General features: G+C 35.4%; 1 protein-coding gene across 1 annotated transcript in view; it reads left to right on the forward strand.

Annotated features, from left to right (window-relative positions):
* Positions 1-14,495: 14,495 nt before the first annotated feature.
* The window catches only part of LOC128554784 (fibronectin-like), a gene marked incomplete at its 3' end in the record, with an annotated part of 33,195 nt that continues 29,934 nt past the window's right edge, over positions 14,496-17,756 (forward strand). Inside the window, exons 1-2 of the mRNA XM_053536092.1 lie at positions 14,496-14,658; positions 15,139-15,276. Of these exons, the coding sequence (XP_053392067.1) occupies positions 14,496-14,658; positions 15,139-15,276 (301 nt within the window). The remainder of the gene's footprint in view (positions 14,659-15,138; positions 15,277-17,756) is intronic.

Below are 17,756 nucleotides of genomic sequence, written 5' to 3' on the forward strand. Positions count from 1 at the left end.
AATGGTACCTCAAACTTTTGGGGGGATACTTAGGTTGTTTTCTTGGGGTGATCGTTTCAGTTAAATATCGTTTACATGGTGATTTGACAGAAAAAAACATCACGGTTCAGTTTACCGGTAAACAATCTCGAAAGGTCGGGATTTGAAAATATTTGTCAACTTTATTTTACCTTGTTCATGATATTTAGGGTTTTTACTAAGGCAAATTTTCATCCATTATAAAAACGTCCCGGTGGATGCTTAGATTAAAAACTTCATGGAACTTTTGTTGTACATGTTTGCAGTCCGCTTCTAGTGCTGTCAAAGTCACATGTTTCTCGTACTATACTATGGACTGTTTTGGAAGGTATTCGCATTATTTATCAATGCATTCATTACTATGCACTTCAAAAAATGTTCACTTGCCAAGTAGGCTGCCGACACTGGGCCCTCTAAAGTTGTGTACCAAATAAATGTGACAAATTCCTCTGTAAACACTGCAGGCCTGAAGAGTGAAACAAAAACATCCAACAGTGTTTATTTTAAAAAATCAGAGTGCTTATCTATGTTCTTGGCCACTTTTGTTCATGGATGTTTCAATGTTTTCAGATTTATTTATCATTTGGCCTAATTATTAGCTCGACTATTCGAAGAATAAGTAGAGCTATCCTACTCACCACGGCGTCGGTGTCACACCTTGGTTAAGTTTTTCGTACCAGTCCGAATTTCGATAAAGTCTTTTGAGATAAATCTTTGAAACTTTCAGCACTTGTTTACCATTACCATGTCGCGTTTGAAGCGAGTGTACATAACTCCATCGACGATTTTGGCTGAATTATGGCCCCTTTAAACTTACAAATCTTGGTTAAGTTTTTCGTATTGCATTGCTCCCTCTCTACAGCGGCCCGCTGAACAACAATTTCCTCCTGGCAATAACACTTGCTACTGACTCAAAATATGCTTATTGTTCTTTATTTTACCTCTCTACAACAACTCCCTCTGAGCAACAACCAAATTTTTTGTCTCCAAAATGGTGTTGTTGTAGGGAGGGAGCACTGTAGTTCATATTTTGTCTAAACTGTTTGACATATGGCCACCACTTAGTTATTATAACAGTCTCTATCTGTAGACAAGAGTACATAACTCTGTCAACTATTTTGGCTGATTTATGGCCCTTTTTTGACTTGAAAATTGGTACAATTTTCGTACAAGTCAGTGTTTTGTCAAAACTATTTGACATGTGGCTTTGAAACTTTTAAACACTTTTTATCATCATGATGTACATCTGTAGGCAAAAAGTACATGAACCTGTCAATAATTTTGGCTGAATTATGGCCCTTTTTGGACTTAGAAATCAGTTAGATTTTTTTGTACCAGTCCATATTTTGCCTAACCTGTTCTTCATATGGCTTTGAAACTTTGACCACTTGTTTACTATCATAGTTTATATATGTAGGCAATACTACATAACTAGGACAAGGACTTTTGCTCAGTTATGGCCCTTTTTTGACATAGAAATTAGTTAAGTTTTGCTAACCATTCCATATTTTGTTTAAACTGTTTGATATATGGCTATGAAACTTTGAACACTTGCTTACCATCATGGTCAATCATTGCCATATAGTGCAATACTTATCCAAATTCACAAATACAGGCATATTGTTTGTTTTATCTATTTTTTTTTCTTTTGTCTGAAAATCTATAGTAATATTTTTGACCCCATACTTCCATCAATTCTTCGAATAGTCGAGCGCGCTGTCAACAGACAGCTGTTGTTGATTATCTACTTGCACCTGCTGTTGTTTTATTGCAGCATCCATGACAGTTAGGGTGTAGCACAGGACTTACAGCGATTGCACAAATATTTAAGCCAATCAAATGCTTCGTAACAAGTATCATGTAAGATGCGTCGAAATATGTGTATTAGAAAAAAATATGGCCGACCACACTAGTTTTTGTTTACTTTTGATTTATGACAATCAGTTGTTTATTACCCGCTGCCAAGAGGCGGTGGGTTTACTGGTATGCTAAATTTTTTTCGCGTGTGGGACATGAAGCAAGTCACGTGACAGGTTTTCGATACTGTATAGAATTTTTAGTCGTAGATGTGTGATACATCAATAATTTATTTAAATGATAAAATATTATATTTATGTATATGTATTTTATCATTTTTTTTAAAAAAAGTAAGAAAAAAAACTTGGGTCACGTGACACATTTCGACCATCTTCGTAACACACCGTAAGTTACGACCATCTTCAATTTTCGCTTTCGGATTGCTGTGACCTAGTTCACACGATCCTTTTGTTTACATTTTTATTTTTACAATTTTCGCCTTTCATGTGGTACATTTGGCTTAGATACAAGAACTTTATAATTTGGTTGTGATGTAGGATTACTACGATTATTGGAGATTTGTAGAATAATGCGTTTTGTTTATATTAAATTGTATCAACGGATTGATGCGTAAGACGTCATCAATATCTGCGTACATAACATGTAAACAAATAATCAGCTGTTCAGTGATATGATAACCTTTGATAGAGCTATGTAAAGTTTGTTGTTGAGTACAGTCTTCAATGCATAAAAGGTAACTGCACATGTACCGTCATATAGAGCCACGTATCGTACAGAATGTTAAAGCACAGCCATCTTGCCAGTTATGTTTGTCGAAACAGGTGAGTATAGGATAACTTTAGTTTAGGTCAAGGTATGTTTGAGTCATTCAGGCGGCGTGTCAACAAATGATTAACTCGACATTGTTGCCCTTTCGGCTTCAACATTCTAGTTCTTTAAATTTTGCTCCTGTCTTCCTCTGATATAACCCTTCGGGCATATATTGTTACTACTCAGGGGTTTCGCGGAGATGGATAGGCTAGGTGTACTGAAGAACTCTAAGTAAAGCTAACTCAAGTAGTTGAAAAGGCTAACAGGTTATAGCCTTGATTCAGTGTACCGTAAAACTTACTAAACCAGAGAAACTATAAGACTCAGGATAACAGTTAATGATGTTAATTAATGTTAATATATCATATTCCAGAAAATACAGGCGAAGTCAACACATTAAACAAATGCATCTCACTGATATCAAATGTAATCACAAATTTCTTTCTTCTTGATAATAAGCGTATTCATCTATTGATGGTTAAAATCTATCAGTATAAGTAAAAACTTATCAAATAAGATTAAGACCGTTCCGGCTTTCCATAGTTTACAGGTAGCGAAGCGAATAACAATGAATTTAAAATGTATTACAAAAAATAACAATGCTGCGCTCTCTCACAAGTAAAATATTGCAAGTTTTAATACATATCTGCTTTTAGATTAATCCATTTATGACTGATCCGGCGTTCCATAACTTGCAAATATTGACGCGGATATAAAGACAACGTCCAGCGTACATTTATGTTCAGCATAGTGTTCATTTTAGTGGTTTTAGTTCTGAAAGCTTGAGCTGAAGTGATTGCTGATGGCCAAAATCGGACCCTTTTATAGTTTTCAGGAGAAAATGACCCCATAAAGTTACCAAAACAGTCAAAATGGGTTATTTTGGGTAAATTGACCAAATGGTTAGTGACCGAAGGGTCACAGTGACCTAAATCGTTACACTCCATGCTGAACACTGCCGAATCATAAAAATGGCGGTTTTATGAAATGTATAGAGAAAAAGAACATCAAAATAACGCTAGTTAACGCGGTGACATGCGCTCTCGCGAGATTATCTCCTATTGCCATTCTGTGTATTTTATACTTCCTTGGTGAAAAGAATCGCCATAATGTCATCTTTAAGTGTTTGCCTTATCAAGGACGTTTGCAGAGTATACAACCCAGGTCAATAGATGTCACTAGTTTGTTTATCTTTAATCATTACGAATAATTGTTGTAACGCTCATGTTTATTTTAGAGAGATCCCTTGATGAAACATGTGGAGCTAATTCCCAATGTTCTCTTGTAAGCAACAGCATATGTAACAATGATATCTGCTCTTGTAAGAGTGGTTTCTTTCGTTCTGGAAACATATGTACAAGTAAGTTTTGTCTTAATAATTTTAAATGCGTATTAATGCCATCTTTGGCTATTTAAGTGGGTTAAATATATAGTTGTTTTCATTGGGAAAGTACTTCAAAATGTGATGCATAAATGTAGCATCCCGGGACAGGGTTCTTACTTTTGAATAGCACTTTGATGGATTTTATTTCTTTATAATCCCCAATCAACAGATAAGGGCTATAGAAGTGGAAGTGAAATTTCCGTGTGTGTGTGTGTGTGTGTGTGTGTGTGTGGGTGTGTGTGTGCATCCGTCATGCATGTACCTCTTCTCCAATATATCTTAATGGAATTTGGCTATATATAATGTATAATCCCGAAAGGTCATTGCTGCAATGGTACAACTCAGGACTAATTGCTTTATATTTATAAACTTTTCTTAGTTTGACAATTGAATAATAAGAAGAGCTAATGTATTTGCACTGGTATAACCGCATATCTAAAACTGTTTCTCGTATTTTATGCATACACCTTCCCCGCCTTAAACCTCTACTCCTTCAGATCATATCCATCCCCTCCTTCAATATTTATATGTCATGTGGAACGATGTGTGCAAGGATAACTCAAAGCGGTTTGGTTTTGTTTGGCACACACATAAATTGTATGTTTTCTAACTTCGATAGTAGTAATAAAAAAATAATATCCAATATCAAATTTGCTCACATTGTTAATTGAGAACTACGTTTAGACCACGTTTGAAAGCAAGATGGATCATCCAAATTTATATATGACACTTGAATTTCCCAAAAATTCAACTAATGACCATGTCAATTCTTTACCTTTGATAGCAGTTTATATACGAAGCACAGATAAACCTTGTTAAATCTTTAGAGAGACTCTTCTATAAGCATGTTTTCAAAATAAAATCGTTGTCAGGGTTGGCGGGCATGCAGATGACTTAAAACTGGTCGTTTCTGTTCAATAAGTTTAGTTATGATTGAGATATTGAAACGAGACTTGGCTATTAAGATCAAGGTTTGGATTACATTTGAATTCACTGTTACTGAAAAATCCGCTTAATAACTAAAGTTTTGATTGATGTATAGTAATGAAACTTGGCCAAAAGGCAGCTTACAGAAAAACCAATGTTGCCAAGACCAAGGTCAGCATAACTTGATTAATTTACATACTTTATGAACTCGAGCGTAGGCGTTTGTCTGTTGTAATTATTAAGAACAGCGGACGCGTTTGGTTCCATCCTTGTCTGGACTTATACTTTTTTGTAATATTAAAGGAGCTATAGATATCGTAGGTTCAAGGTCAGGATCACAGTTGCTAAAACATAAATTCAAATCACTGGGATCATCAGATAAGTAATTTCCTGTTAATAAATTTAGTTATTATTGACCTACTGCCATTACACTTGGTGTATACCAGGTTAGTATAAAGACCTAGCTTTAGATTGTATTAGGAGTCACTGCTGCTGAAAAAGAAGATGATTTTCGCTCAATATCTTCATTTTAGGTATACATTTTGTCACCAAACATTTAGCGTAGATATTTTTTATCAAGACAAAGGTTGGGTTTGTATTTTAGGTCTCTCGGATCAGGATCGTTGATACTATAGACAGAAAATGATTTCCGCTAAATATCGTTAGTGTTGGTACATCTATTGTCATCAAGGTTGGTGTATAGATAACTTTAACTCAGGCAAGGTTGGGTTTGTATTCAAGGTTGCTGTTACTAGAATAGAAAGACAACAGTTTATTAAACCATATTTCGTGGCGTTGCCGTGTTCCTTGTCTACGTAATTTATCTAAAATCTGGACAGAATGTTTCTCCTTGTCACAGCTAGTACAAAATCAAAACAAGGTTATCTGAAGTAATTAAAAAGGGCCATATCATAGAAACATTTTGTTAAGCACTTGAGGTCATATTTTCTAAACGTAGACAGAATGTTTGTATTTATAAAAACTATATCAATTTTAGCTTGCCTATTTGAAACCTTTCAGATATTATAGTTCAAACATCGTTTTTAACTAATGACAAGCGATGGAATTGCGAAAAAGAAACCAATTTATTTTCATATTATATCCTAACGGAAAAAAATGAGTCACTTAAGCACGAAGTGCTTCAAATTTAATGGTAGTCATAGATACGCCATCTTTGAGACAACAACATTCAAGGAGGCGGAAAAACTGCCAAATACATGGACTACTAATTAAATCAAAACCTTTTAATAAACATGTACCTCCTCAATCATGAGTGAAGATTAGACTTGCCAATAAAGTCCTAGAGACTGAAGAAGGCCTGGTTTAGTGTACTTTAGACGGAGATTTTTGTTGTTTTGACCTTTAAACGGTTTTTTTTTACCTATAAGTCAAATTGTGTCTTCACTAAGCTGCGCTCCGTTTTGGCAAACTTAATTGCGTTAGAATGTCAATAAATGATCTATATCCTATACTTAGCGCTTATGTTAATACACTTTCGTACGCATCGCCGTCCGCGTCACAGAAGTTTTTCAAAGTTATGCTCCTTTGCAACTTCAAAAGTTTGGCTAAAATTTAATTGGCAGCATATGAGGAGGTTTCTCAAAAACTACTTGACCAAATACTCTCGGTGTCATAGGGTGACCTCATATGGTATGTTACACAACTCTAGCGTTTTTGTTTATTTTTTGTCAAATTAATGTCCTTTAGTAACACTTAAATTTTGTGACAGTTTTGCATGTAAACAAATTTCTCAGAATTTACTTAACGACATATTTTCAGATTCTCGATATGTCTTTTGTATCATAGGATAACCTCATATGGTAAATTTTAAAGCTCTGGCTTGCGTTGTAGCAAAATTATGCCACTTTCTCATCTGAAAAAAATAGCAAAAGCTTTTGTTTTAAGATAGCTTAAGGCAGAAGGGTTTAACATAGTTGAGCGCGCTGTCATTAGACATCTCTTGTTGTCCACTGGGATGATTTGATATGCCATTTTTGACTTCCCCCATGAAAATTGGAGATATAGAATTATGATATGTGTCCATCTGTTTGTCTTCCCTTTCCCATTTGACTTGTTTTCTACACTTTTCGGCATTTTTTTAAACTCAAATACATCCTTGATCGCCTTTAATTGAACTCCGATCCATTAGATCAAGCGTTGTTCGGTGTTTCTTTAATTTTTAATATATCACACATATTGCATATAATAGTATTTGTTACCGATATGTATCTACAGATGCTTTTCACATAGCTCAAATGATCTCAAAAGCTACCATTTTGAGGACCATTTCTAGCATAAAATATGCTACAGATTTGACAAAAACTTCTAACAACGCTGTGAAATTCTGTAAACTGAAATGGAGCATTTTAGCTCACCTGAGCAGAAAGTGTTCGGGGTGAGCTATTGTGATCGCTCACCTTCCGGCGTCCGTCCGCCGTCCGTCCGTCCGTCCACACTTTCCTTTAAACAAAATTTCCTCTGAAACCATTTAGTGGAAGTTAATGAAACTTGGTCTAGATATTACTTGGTTAGTCCTCTTCGAAATTTGTTCAAATGGTTGCACAAAGGGGTCGCCAGTACTCATTTAGAAAAATCTTTCAACGACATCTCTTAAATCGCTGGTGTGATTTTGAAATAATTTTACACAAATGGTTCTTGTGTAATCTTCTACCAAGTTTGTTAAAATCATTCTGGTTCGTCTAAAAACATGGCTGCCAGGGGGCGTGGTCACTTTGCCCGATATGTATATAGTGGAAACTTTAAAAAAATCTTCTTGTCTGAAACTGCTGGCCCGATATTAAAATGACTTCACACAAATGATTCTTGTGTAACACTCTGACAAGATTGTTCACATTATTACGATTCGTCAAAGGAGTGTGGTCTCTTTCCCTATATATATATATAGTGGAAACTTTTAAAATCTTCTTCTATGAAACTGCTCGTCCAATTTTGAAATAAGTACACAAAAATAGTCCTTGTGTTATCATCTACCAAGAATGTTCAAATTATTTTGAATCGTCAAAAAACACGGCCTCCAGAGGGTGTGGTCATTTTTCCCCATTTATATATGGTGGAAACTTTAAAAATCTTCTTGAATGAAACTACTCATCCGATTTGAATTTTCTTTAACATACATTGTAAATGGTCCTTGTTTGACCCTCTACCAACACTGTTAAAGTTATTTTGAATCGTGAAATAAGATGGGCACCAGGAGGTGTGGCCATTTTCCCCTATATGTATATATTGGATATATAAAATATTCTTGTCAAAAACAGCAGGTAGAATTTTAATGATTTTACACAAATGTTTCTTGGGTGACCTTATACGAATTGTTGTACAAATTATTCTGTTTCATCAAAAACTATTGCCACTAGATGTGGAATGTAACCCCTTATTTATATAGTGGAATCTTTACAAAACATTTATGTTTGATATTGTCATATCACATCATTCCCCAAATGTCTTACCCTACCTCCACCCACTTTAACGCGCACATACGCATTACCTGCCTGTATATATTTAGTAGAAACTCTTAACTGTTTAAGCAAGCAACTAAACTCAGGTGAGCAATATAGGGCCACCATGGCGCTCTTGTTGGTATTATTGCTACATAATATGAACTTTACATGAATGAAGAATTATGGCTTGTGCCTTTATATACCTTTATTATTTTTGGCTTATTTTGTTAACTGCAAAATGTATCTCTGTTAGATATGTAGAACTTCTAAAAGGGAGTTTAATATTGCAAAAATCGCGAACTAGCTATTTGCCCGACCAGAAAAAATGTGTTAAGGCAAGCAATTAGCTTTATCAAGATACAGTGCCTTCGCAGAAGTGTCGTACAACTTCTGCATGCAGATCTACATAATGACACATCTCACAACTTAGGAAGCCATTTTTTAATTTATAGATTAATCATTACCGATGATAATTGTATTACTTGTCTTTTCAATGCCTTATTTATTTTAGAGAGATCCCTAGGTCAAATATGTAGTGCTAATTCCCACTGTTCTCCGGTAAGCAACAGCATAAGTTCTGTCTTCATATTTTGAAATGTGAAGTTGTCTGTGGCTGCTTAAACTGGTTAAGGCAGCTGTGTCCACCAAAAGCATCACTTAGAATCTTACATGGCGACCTAAATAGTACCAGTAAGTTCTGTCTATGAATGTTTAAAGTGTAATAAATTTATCTTTGGCTATATAAATTGATTAAATATATAAGTTGTCACTGGCAAAGTTCTTCTAAATATGAGACATTTAATTAGCATGCCAGGAAAGGGTTCTTATGTTTGAATAGCACTTTGATGAGTTTTATTTCTTTTTAATCATTCAAGATAGCCAAGTGCTGTTCTTATGACCATAATAATGTATTTCTGCACACCTATCAAATATTAGGATATATAGCCAAGAAAAGGACTGCAATTCAATTCAGTTTATAAATTATATCTCACCAATACAAAAAGAAAATGATTTAAAAGTAATATAGCTGTTGTGTGAAATTTCTTTATCCTGACACCAGGTACTATTTCAGTTAGGTCAAGACGATGACAATTGTGTCTCTGCGTAAAACTAATAACAAGAGTAGATTGGGTTTATGTAACCTTTTACAATTTAGATTACTCGTATTCTTACCAAACAATTTAGATTTAAAATTAACAGAGGATTTTTCTTTTTTTGCACCAGAGATGAATATAGCAGCTAAGTCAAACTTGTGCTGAAGACCACTTCCTTATGAATCCGGCTATTTTCCCCTCCCGTCTAGCCATACATGGTGTAAATGTACCTGTAACAAGAGACTACCTGTCAACAATAACCACCATTTCCAAATTTTCAGTAGTAGTCTTTATAAACAGGTTTGACTGTATGTTTTTTATTTACTGATATTTATATATGTACCTGAAAGGAAAAACCCGTTCCTGTTATATTCATTATATATAATATTTACATACAATAGAGCGCCTGTTGGGACAATCATGTGATGCAACAAACCAGTGTACAGCAGTCAATGCAGTGTGTAGTAATAGTAAATGTCAGTGTCGAAGTACATATTTTGATACAACCGGGTCTGCAACTGGTGGATCTTGTATTCTGAGTATGTTTCTACATTTCTAATTTGGTTACTTGATTAAATTATTTTGATTTTGAAGTCCTATTAATCTAGATTGAGGCTGCTGAAATAGACATTAATTAATACTGTTTTGCTAACATGAATTTGTAAATAAAGAGTTAAATTGGTTAAATTGATACCAAACACATTTTACTTTGTTTGCATATTGCTTTTCTTTCAGAGACTCCTCTTGGTGGAACATGTCCACAACCAACAACTGCTGTACCAAACACAGCAACCTGCAATGATATTTATGCCAGATGTACAGGAAGTGGCACTTCTTACACATGTCAGTGTATCAGTACATATTATGACAATATGGACAATACAGACAGGAAATGTGTACAAAGTATGACAAATCTTATTTCGGTTATTAGCTCACCCGAGCACGAAGTGCTCAAGGGTGAGCTTTTGTGGTCGGGTGAATAGCCGTCGTCCATCGTCGTCCGTCATCCATCAACACCTTCCCGCCTAAACCACCGGTCCAATTTTGATGAAACTTCACAAGAATGTTCCTTGCATGATCCTCATTATAACTTGGTCAAAGAAATGAATTTCATACAGAACGCTGGTTGCCATGGCAACCGAAAGGAACATTTTAAAAAATCTTCTTGTCCAAAATCACAGTAGCTAGGGTTTTGATATTTGGTATTTGGCATCATCTAATGGTTCCCTACCAGTTTTTACAAATTATCCCCCTAGGGTCAAATATGGCCCGCCCTTGGGGGTCACATGGTTTACATAGCTTTATACAGGGAAAAACTTTGAAAATCTCCTTGTCCAAAGCCACAGGGCCTAGGGCTTTGATATTATGTACGTAGCATAATCAAATGGTCCTCTACCAAGATTGTTCAAATTATTTCCCTAGGAACAAATATGGCCCCACCCGGGGGCCACATGGATTATATAGACTTATAGAGATAAGTGAAAAACTTCGAAAATCTTCTTGTCCAAAACCACAAGGCCTAGGGCTTTGATATTTTGTATGTGATATCATTTAGTGGTCTTCTACTAAGATTACTCAAACTATCCCCCTAGGGTCAAATATGATCCCGCCCCGGGGGTCACATGGTTTACATAGACTTATATAGGGAAAAATCTTCTTGTCCAAAACCACAAAGCCTAGGGCTTTGATATTTGTAATGTAGCATCATCTAGTGGTTCTTTACCAAGTTTGTTCAAATTATCCCACTTGGGTCAAATATGGCCCCGCCCCGGGGGTCACAGGGTTTATATAGATTTATACAGGGAAAAAATTTGAAAATTTTCTTGTACAAAACCACAGTAGCTAGGACTTTGATATTTTGTATATAAAATTATCTAGTGATCCTCCACAAAGATTGTTCAAATTATCCGCCTAGGGTTAAATATGGCCCCGCCCCGGGGGTCACATGGTTTATATATACTTATATAGGGAAAAACTTCTTGTCTGAAACTGGAAGGCCCAGATTTTTGATATTTGGTATGTTGCATTGCCTAGTGGTCCTCTACCAACATTTTCAAATTATGCCCCTTAGTTGAAAAGAGGCCCCACCCAGGGGGTCCCAAATTTTACTTAGACTTATATAGGATTTTTTTTTTAAAAATCTTCCTGTCTGAATGTTCAGTGTCTAGGCCTTTGATATTTGGTATGTATCATTGCCTTGTTGATCTCTAACAAGATTGTTTGAATTATGCCCCTTGGGTGAAATGAGGTTCCGCCCCGGAGGTCACTTGTTTTATGTATAACACATAAGTTATTCAGGAAAAAAATACTTAAACATTATCAGATCATATTTCCTATACAGTTTAATTATAATTACCTGATGATCCCAAGTGATTAGGGATCTTAATACTGACTTTCAGTGACCATGAATGTGACCTACTTTCTTGTATTTTAAGATACGACCTTGAAATTTGGATGACACGTACAGTTGTGCACACCGATCTAAAAACTGATTTCCAGTGACATTGAATGTGACCTACTGATCTTCTTTCTTGTTTTTTAAGATACAGCCTTGAAATTTGGATGACTTGTACAGTTTTGCACACCGACCTTAAAACTGACTTTCAGTGACCATGAATGTAACCTACTGACCTATTTTCTTGTTTTTTAAGATACAGCCTTTGAATTTTGATGACATGTACAGTTTTGAACACCGATCTAAAAACTTATTTTCAGTGACCTTGAATGTGACCTACTGGCCTACTTTCTTGTTTTTTTTTTTAGATATAGACTTGAAATTTGGATGACTTGTACAGCTTTGCATACCTATGTTAAAACTGACTTTCAGTGACCATGAATGTGACCTACTGATCTTCTTCCTTTTTTTTTCAGATACAGCCTTGAAATTTGGGTGACATGTTCAGTTTTGCACGCCGATGTTAAAACTGACTTTCGATGACAATGAATGTGACCTACGACCTACTTTCTTAATATCAGTTTGACATTTGATACATGTAGCTCATATTACTCAGTTGAGCGATCCGGGGTCATCATGACCCTCTTGTTTATTTTTTGCATGCATTGTCTAAGACCTTTTTGAGAGAAACTGACATATAAATGAAAATGTCTTGTATATTGCACTTTAGCAAAATGTCAGACGATTTCTCAGTAGTAACAATTAAGGTGCTTTCGTCATACATGTATTACCATGGCTTGTAATTGAGCAACAAAAAGAATATTGTCACTTACATTCAAAGACGATTGTAACCTTATGATTAAGATATTAGATACCTAATAGAAATATTCAAAAAATGGTATTAGCTTGGTACATTCTTAAAGTTGACCTTGTTTTGAACTGTTTTGCAATTTTTGAGCAACTTTTACTGTGACTTTTTATAAATTTTATATAACTTCCTTAAGCACAAGTAGAGACAAATTTCAAAGTGATGGTCACTGTCTAAAACGTTTGCAGAGACTTCATTATACCAATAATTTTTATGAAAGAAAAGTCAAACTATTGATACACAATTATAAAACACAAAATAAAACTGTCAATATCATTTTTCTAGGGTACAAGTAACAGGGTTTTTCGAGACGGAATTCTAATTCAAACATTGAAAAATTAAGGTCGAGACCTGTGGGACTGTTTATAATGCTGTCACTTCATTCAAAAATAACCCTGGGGCAGAAATAAAACCTACAATAGAGAACTTTTACCGAATGTAACTCAGTTATTTTTAAAGATGTCTAACTCTGCCCCCCCCCCCCCCCCCCCCCACCCCCCCCCCCCTCCCCCCCCCCCCCCCCCGCCCCCCCCCCCCCCCCCCCCCTTTCTGTTTCAGAGGAAAATTCACTTTGAACAGCAAAAAATAAAAAATAAAAAAATCCCAATTTTGTAAAATAAATCAATGACAGATCTTGAAAAAAGTAAACAGGAATATAAGGAAAAACAATTGGTCCTTGTGGGCCTGAGCCTATGAAACTTGAAAAACTCTTCAAAAGGAGGTATATTATTAGCTATCTTATATCTTAAAACAATTTTAAAATCTCTTTTAAAATGTTCAGAAGCTGGTACATTTGCATTATCTCAGCAGTGGTACCTGATAGAAAGGGTTTTCATTATGTTATAATTTCAGAGGTTGGACTTGGATACAGCTGTCCTAGATTAAATGCCTGTGGAACTTCTAATGCCGGTTGTGTTGGTGAAAAATGTGTATGTGAGACTCAGTACTATGATGACAATGGTTCCACAAATAATGAAGGAAGTTGTGTCCCCAGTAAGTTTCTTGTTACATAAATCAAACCAAAACTTGTTTTTAAGGGTCTCGTATATGTATCACATAACTAGTTGGGTTTCCTTTTTTTTGAAAAATCAAAGCACGTTATTTTGGTAAGGGTTTAAGGAACTTTACGTTGAAATTCATTTTTGAAGTAAATTGAAAACTACACAAAACTAGAAGGTGTTTTTGTCACAAAAACATATGTATCTCCTCCCCCGCGTATATCTTTATCTCTGGCGGCCATTTTGTGCAGCGAAGCGGAACGTGTCGGCGATATGCAGAACTAGGATTAGTACTGATCACTCCTGAGAAGTTTAGCCGAAATCTGTCCAGCTGTTTGACATGTGAAAGCCGGATAAGATTTTTCTACTTTTAGCTCTGGTGGCCATTTTGTGCAGCGAAGCGGAAAGTATTGGCGATATGCACAAAACTTTTGTGCAGTTTCGTCGAAATCCGGCAAGCAGTTTGACCTGTGAAAGCTGGACAAGCTTAATGCGGACGGAAGGACGGTCGGATAGACGGCGAAGGCAAAAACAGTATGTCTACCCCACCTATTGGGGAGACATAATGAGAAGTTAACTTTAAAGCAGACATGAGTTTGTTCATTAGAACACTTTATTGAGCCTTTTTTAATTATTAAATTTGAAATGAAATTTATATATACATATTTCTTGATTGTCAGACAATATGACTCTTAATATACCTGGTATGTACTTTAATGCATGCTATGGGTATTTCAGGAATATCTTTAGGAGCTTCTTGCAATGGTAATCCACCAATGAATCTCTATCAGTGCAGTGATGCAAGTGCGACATGTTTATGGTCCTCTGGTTCCTACAAATGTACCTGCAATACGGGATACCACCCGGAAGATTCAGAATGTATTGCCAGTGAGTAGCAAGATTTACTGCATTGCTGTAACACAATTATAAATATTACTGAGTGTCTTTAAAGAACAAATATCAGGTATTGAAATTTTGTTGTAATTGATAGAAAATACTTTTTTTATGAGGGATTCATGTTTTGACATCTGTAAGCTATTCTGATGTCCACAATTTAGTGTTGTTTCACCAATTTAAGGTTCAAAACTCTTTTTTACTTAGATTGAAAGTACAACTCGGGCTATAAGTCTATACCGGCCTCAATGTCATACGGTAAAAGCCTGTATATGTTGATTTTATTGCAGGTATTGAAATTTAACATTTTGGTCACTTACCATGCAGATAAATAAATGTAAACTATTTTCTCTTATTACTGCTGACTTTGCATAGTAGCATAATTGAAACTAAGATTCAGTCCTGAATGTAACGCCATATGCGAATTTCGTGCTACGAAAAAATATGTTCACTGCCATGTTTTGTTTTATACAGATAAACCCCTTGGGGAAACATGTTATGTTTCAACTGATTGTTCAGATCCTGCATCAGGCTGTATGAATAGCAAATGTATCTGTGGTCACAATTATTATGACAATAATGGCTTTACTCAAGGAGGAACATGTTCACCAAGTAAGTTTTCAAACTTTTTTGTTTACCTGCAAAATTTCATGATTTAAAAGAAATCCAATAAGTAAAGGGCACCTGCTACAGACGGAAAAGGAAAAGAAATTTAAATATGTTAACATCAATTATATTTGAAGAAAATGTCACAATAAATTTACCAATAATAACTATTATGCTGAGAGCTTGACAACTTTCAACATTAGCCGTACCATTTCTCAGACTTTATCCTCTGACAATGTGTCAATATACATCATGAAGATATCGTTTTTAAAGATGAGATTTTAATTATTGATTATAACATTTAAAACATAAACACAATTTTAATAGCCTTTTTGGTCTGCTGGTATTTCTGTACGAGACACACGACATTCAAAGACTGTTTGAATGCCGTGCAAAAAAAACAACAACAAGCAAACAAAATACGACAACATTAGACATACGGCATTGACAGCATAAGACATACGACATTCAACCATTCATTCAAGCATTTGCTGTGATAAACATATTGGGCGTCTTAGATAACCAGATAATAATTCTACGGTCAGCATTTAAAGGAACATTCAAATATGTAACTAAACTCGTCACCTAACATAACATTATTTGGACACTGGTAGCAAAGTATCGGATCTAAATATCAAAAGTCCCTCTTTTAATAGTAGGGGTATGGTTACTACGCCATAAATGGTAAAGAGATTCAGCAAGAGCTTTTTGTAAAATTTGAAATAAGGTTTTACATTTACTAGAATTAAGAATCTTTTCCATATCTATTTTGACGGCGGACAAAACGCATTGATTTATCCAAAAGTTAGCAAAGCTCACTGTCGTAATATTTTCTTTTCACATAAGATGTCCAAGGAGAGTGATAAACATTTTGTTGATGAAGTGCAAGTTTCTACATTACACAATTTGAAAATTTTTGCACACAAAATTGAAGGCTCTACCTTCCATTAAAGAATGAATAGGTAAAACACCGAGCTCGGGGGATCTTAGAGTTTCCCTTTTCCGTCAGTTCGTCCGTTGTACAAAGTTTGCTCACATATTCATATATGTAACTATAAGGTATATTTGTCACGAATGCCCCTTCTATATATTCTTAGGATGGAAGACGGGTATATTTGTTGGTATGTATTTGTTTAGGTTGGCGTGGCCCTTATAGACAGGGACCCTCACCCTGTATTCATGAATCTTGCAACATCAAGCCGTAATAATGAAATGAATGAACTGGCACGCAGAAAAGTGCTATTCAAATATTCCAAATTTAAATGTAAACACAAAGTCACCGCATCCGAATGTTCAAATGATGTAAGCATAAATATGCTGAAGTTGAGCACTACCGCACTAATACATCAAGCACCACCACAATCCGATAATATTATAATACAAAATTAATTCAGAATTAACAATACTATCAATTCTGTATTCATTATATTATTCAAGAATTTTAAAGGTGAACTTACGTTTTTAAAGCTGTAGCACTGTTGAAACAAAACTGTATGTCCTTTTTACTAAAACATTAGCCTTAATTCATCTTAAGAACGCTGTATTATTTTTAAGGGTAGCCGTTTACAGACAGCGATCTGCATACATTTTAAGGTATTAATATTAATATTTAAAGTAGCAGTCCTAAGGTAGTGAGTTTTATATATTTTATGGTATTAATTTAATAGGAAACGAAAATAAAGTAAAATAAGGTGTCATGCATCCTTAGCCAGCGCTACAGACACTATCTTTAAATTTTGGTTCAGCCTGTGCTGGAAAATCCCAAGAATATATGACATAAAACATATGCCCCTTCTATGTATTCTAAGGATGGAAGACGGGTATATTTGTTGGTTTGTAGGGCGAAAGTCGAAACATAAGTTATAGTTGGTTTTAACGGATTTAATACATGCAAGTGAAGGCGAAAATTGATGTGGAAATGAGGAAATACTTAATGTATTTACAATTTTACAATCAGAAAGTAAGATATTGATTACCTAGTCACAACTGGTGGTTGTGTAGTACTGCAGAAAATCATGGAAGTCAAACACTATAGGGAAAATACCGCAATCAATCGCGCAAGTGAAATATTGATCACATTCACAAGAGGGCGTCATGAAGTTTCGTCGAAATCTGGTCAGCAGTTTGACTTGTAAAGCCTGGACATGATTTTTCTACTTTTACTTCTAACAGCCATTTTGTGCAGCGAAGCAGAACATGCCGGCGATATGCACAACTAACTTGGTAGTGAACACTCCTGTGAAGTTTCGTCGAAATCCGGACAGCAGTTTGACCTGTGAAATCCGGATAAGATTTTTCTTTTTTAGCACTGCCAACCAGTTTGTGCAGCGAAGCGGAACGTACCTGCAATATGTACAACTAAGCTTGGTACTGACCACTCCTGCCTGTGATATTTCGTCGAAATCTGTCCAGCAAGTTGGCCTGCGAAAACCAGACAAGATGTTTCTATTTTTAGCTCTAGCGGGAATTTTAATGCAGGGAAGTGG

The sequence above is a fragment of the Mercenaria mercenaria genome, unplaced genomic scaffold (assembly GCF_021730395.1).
Source record: "Mercenaria mercenaria strain notata unplaced genomic scaffold, MADL_Memer_1 contig_740, whole genome shotgun sequence".
Classification (NCBI taxonomy): domain Eukaryota; kingdom Metazoa; phylum Mollusca; class Bivalvia; order Venerida; family Veneridae; genus Mercenaria; species Mercenaria mercenaria.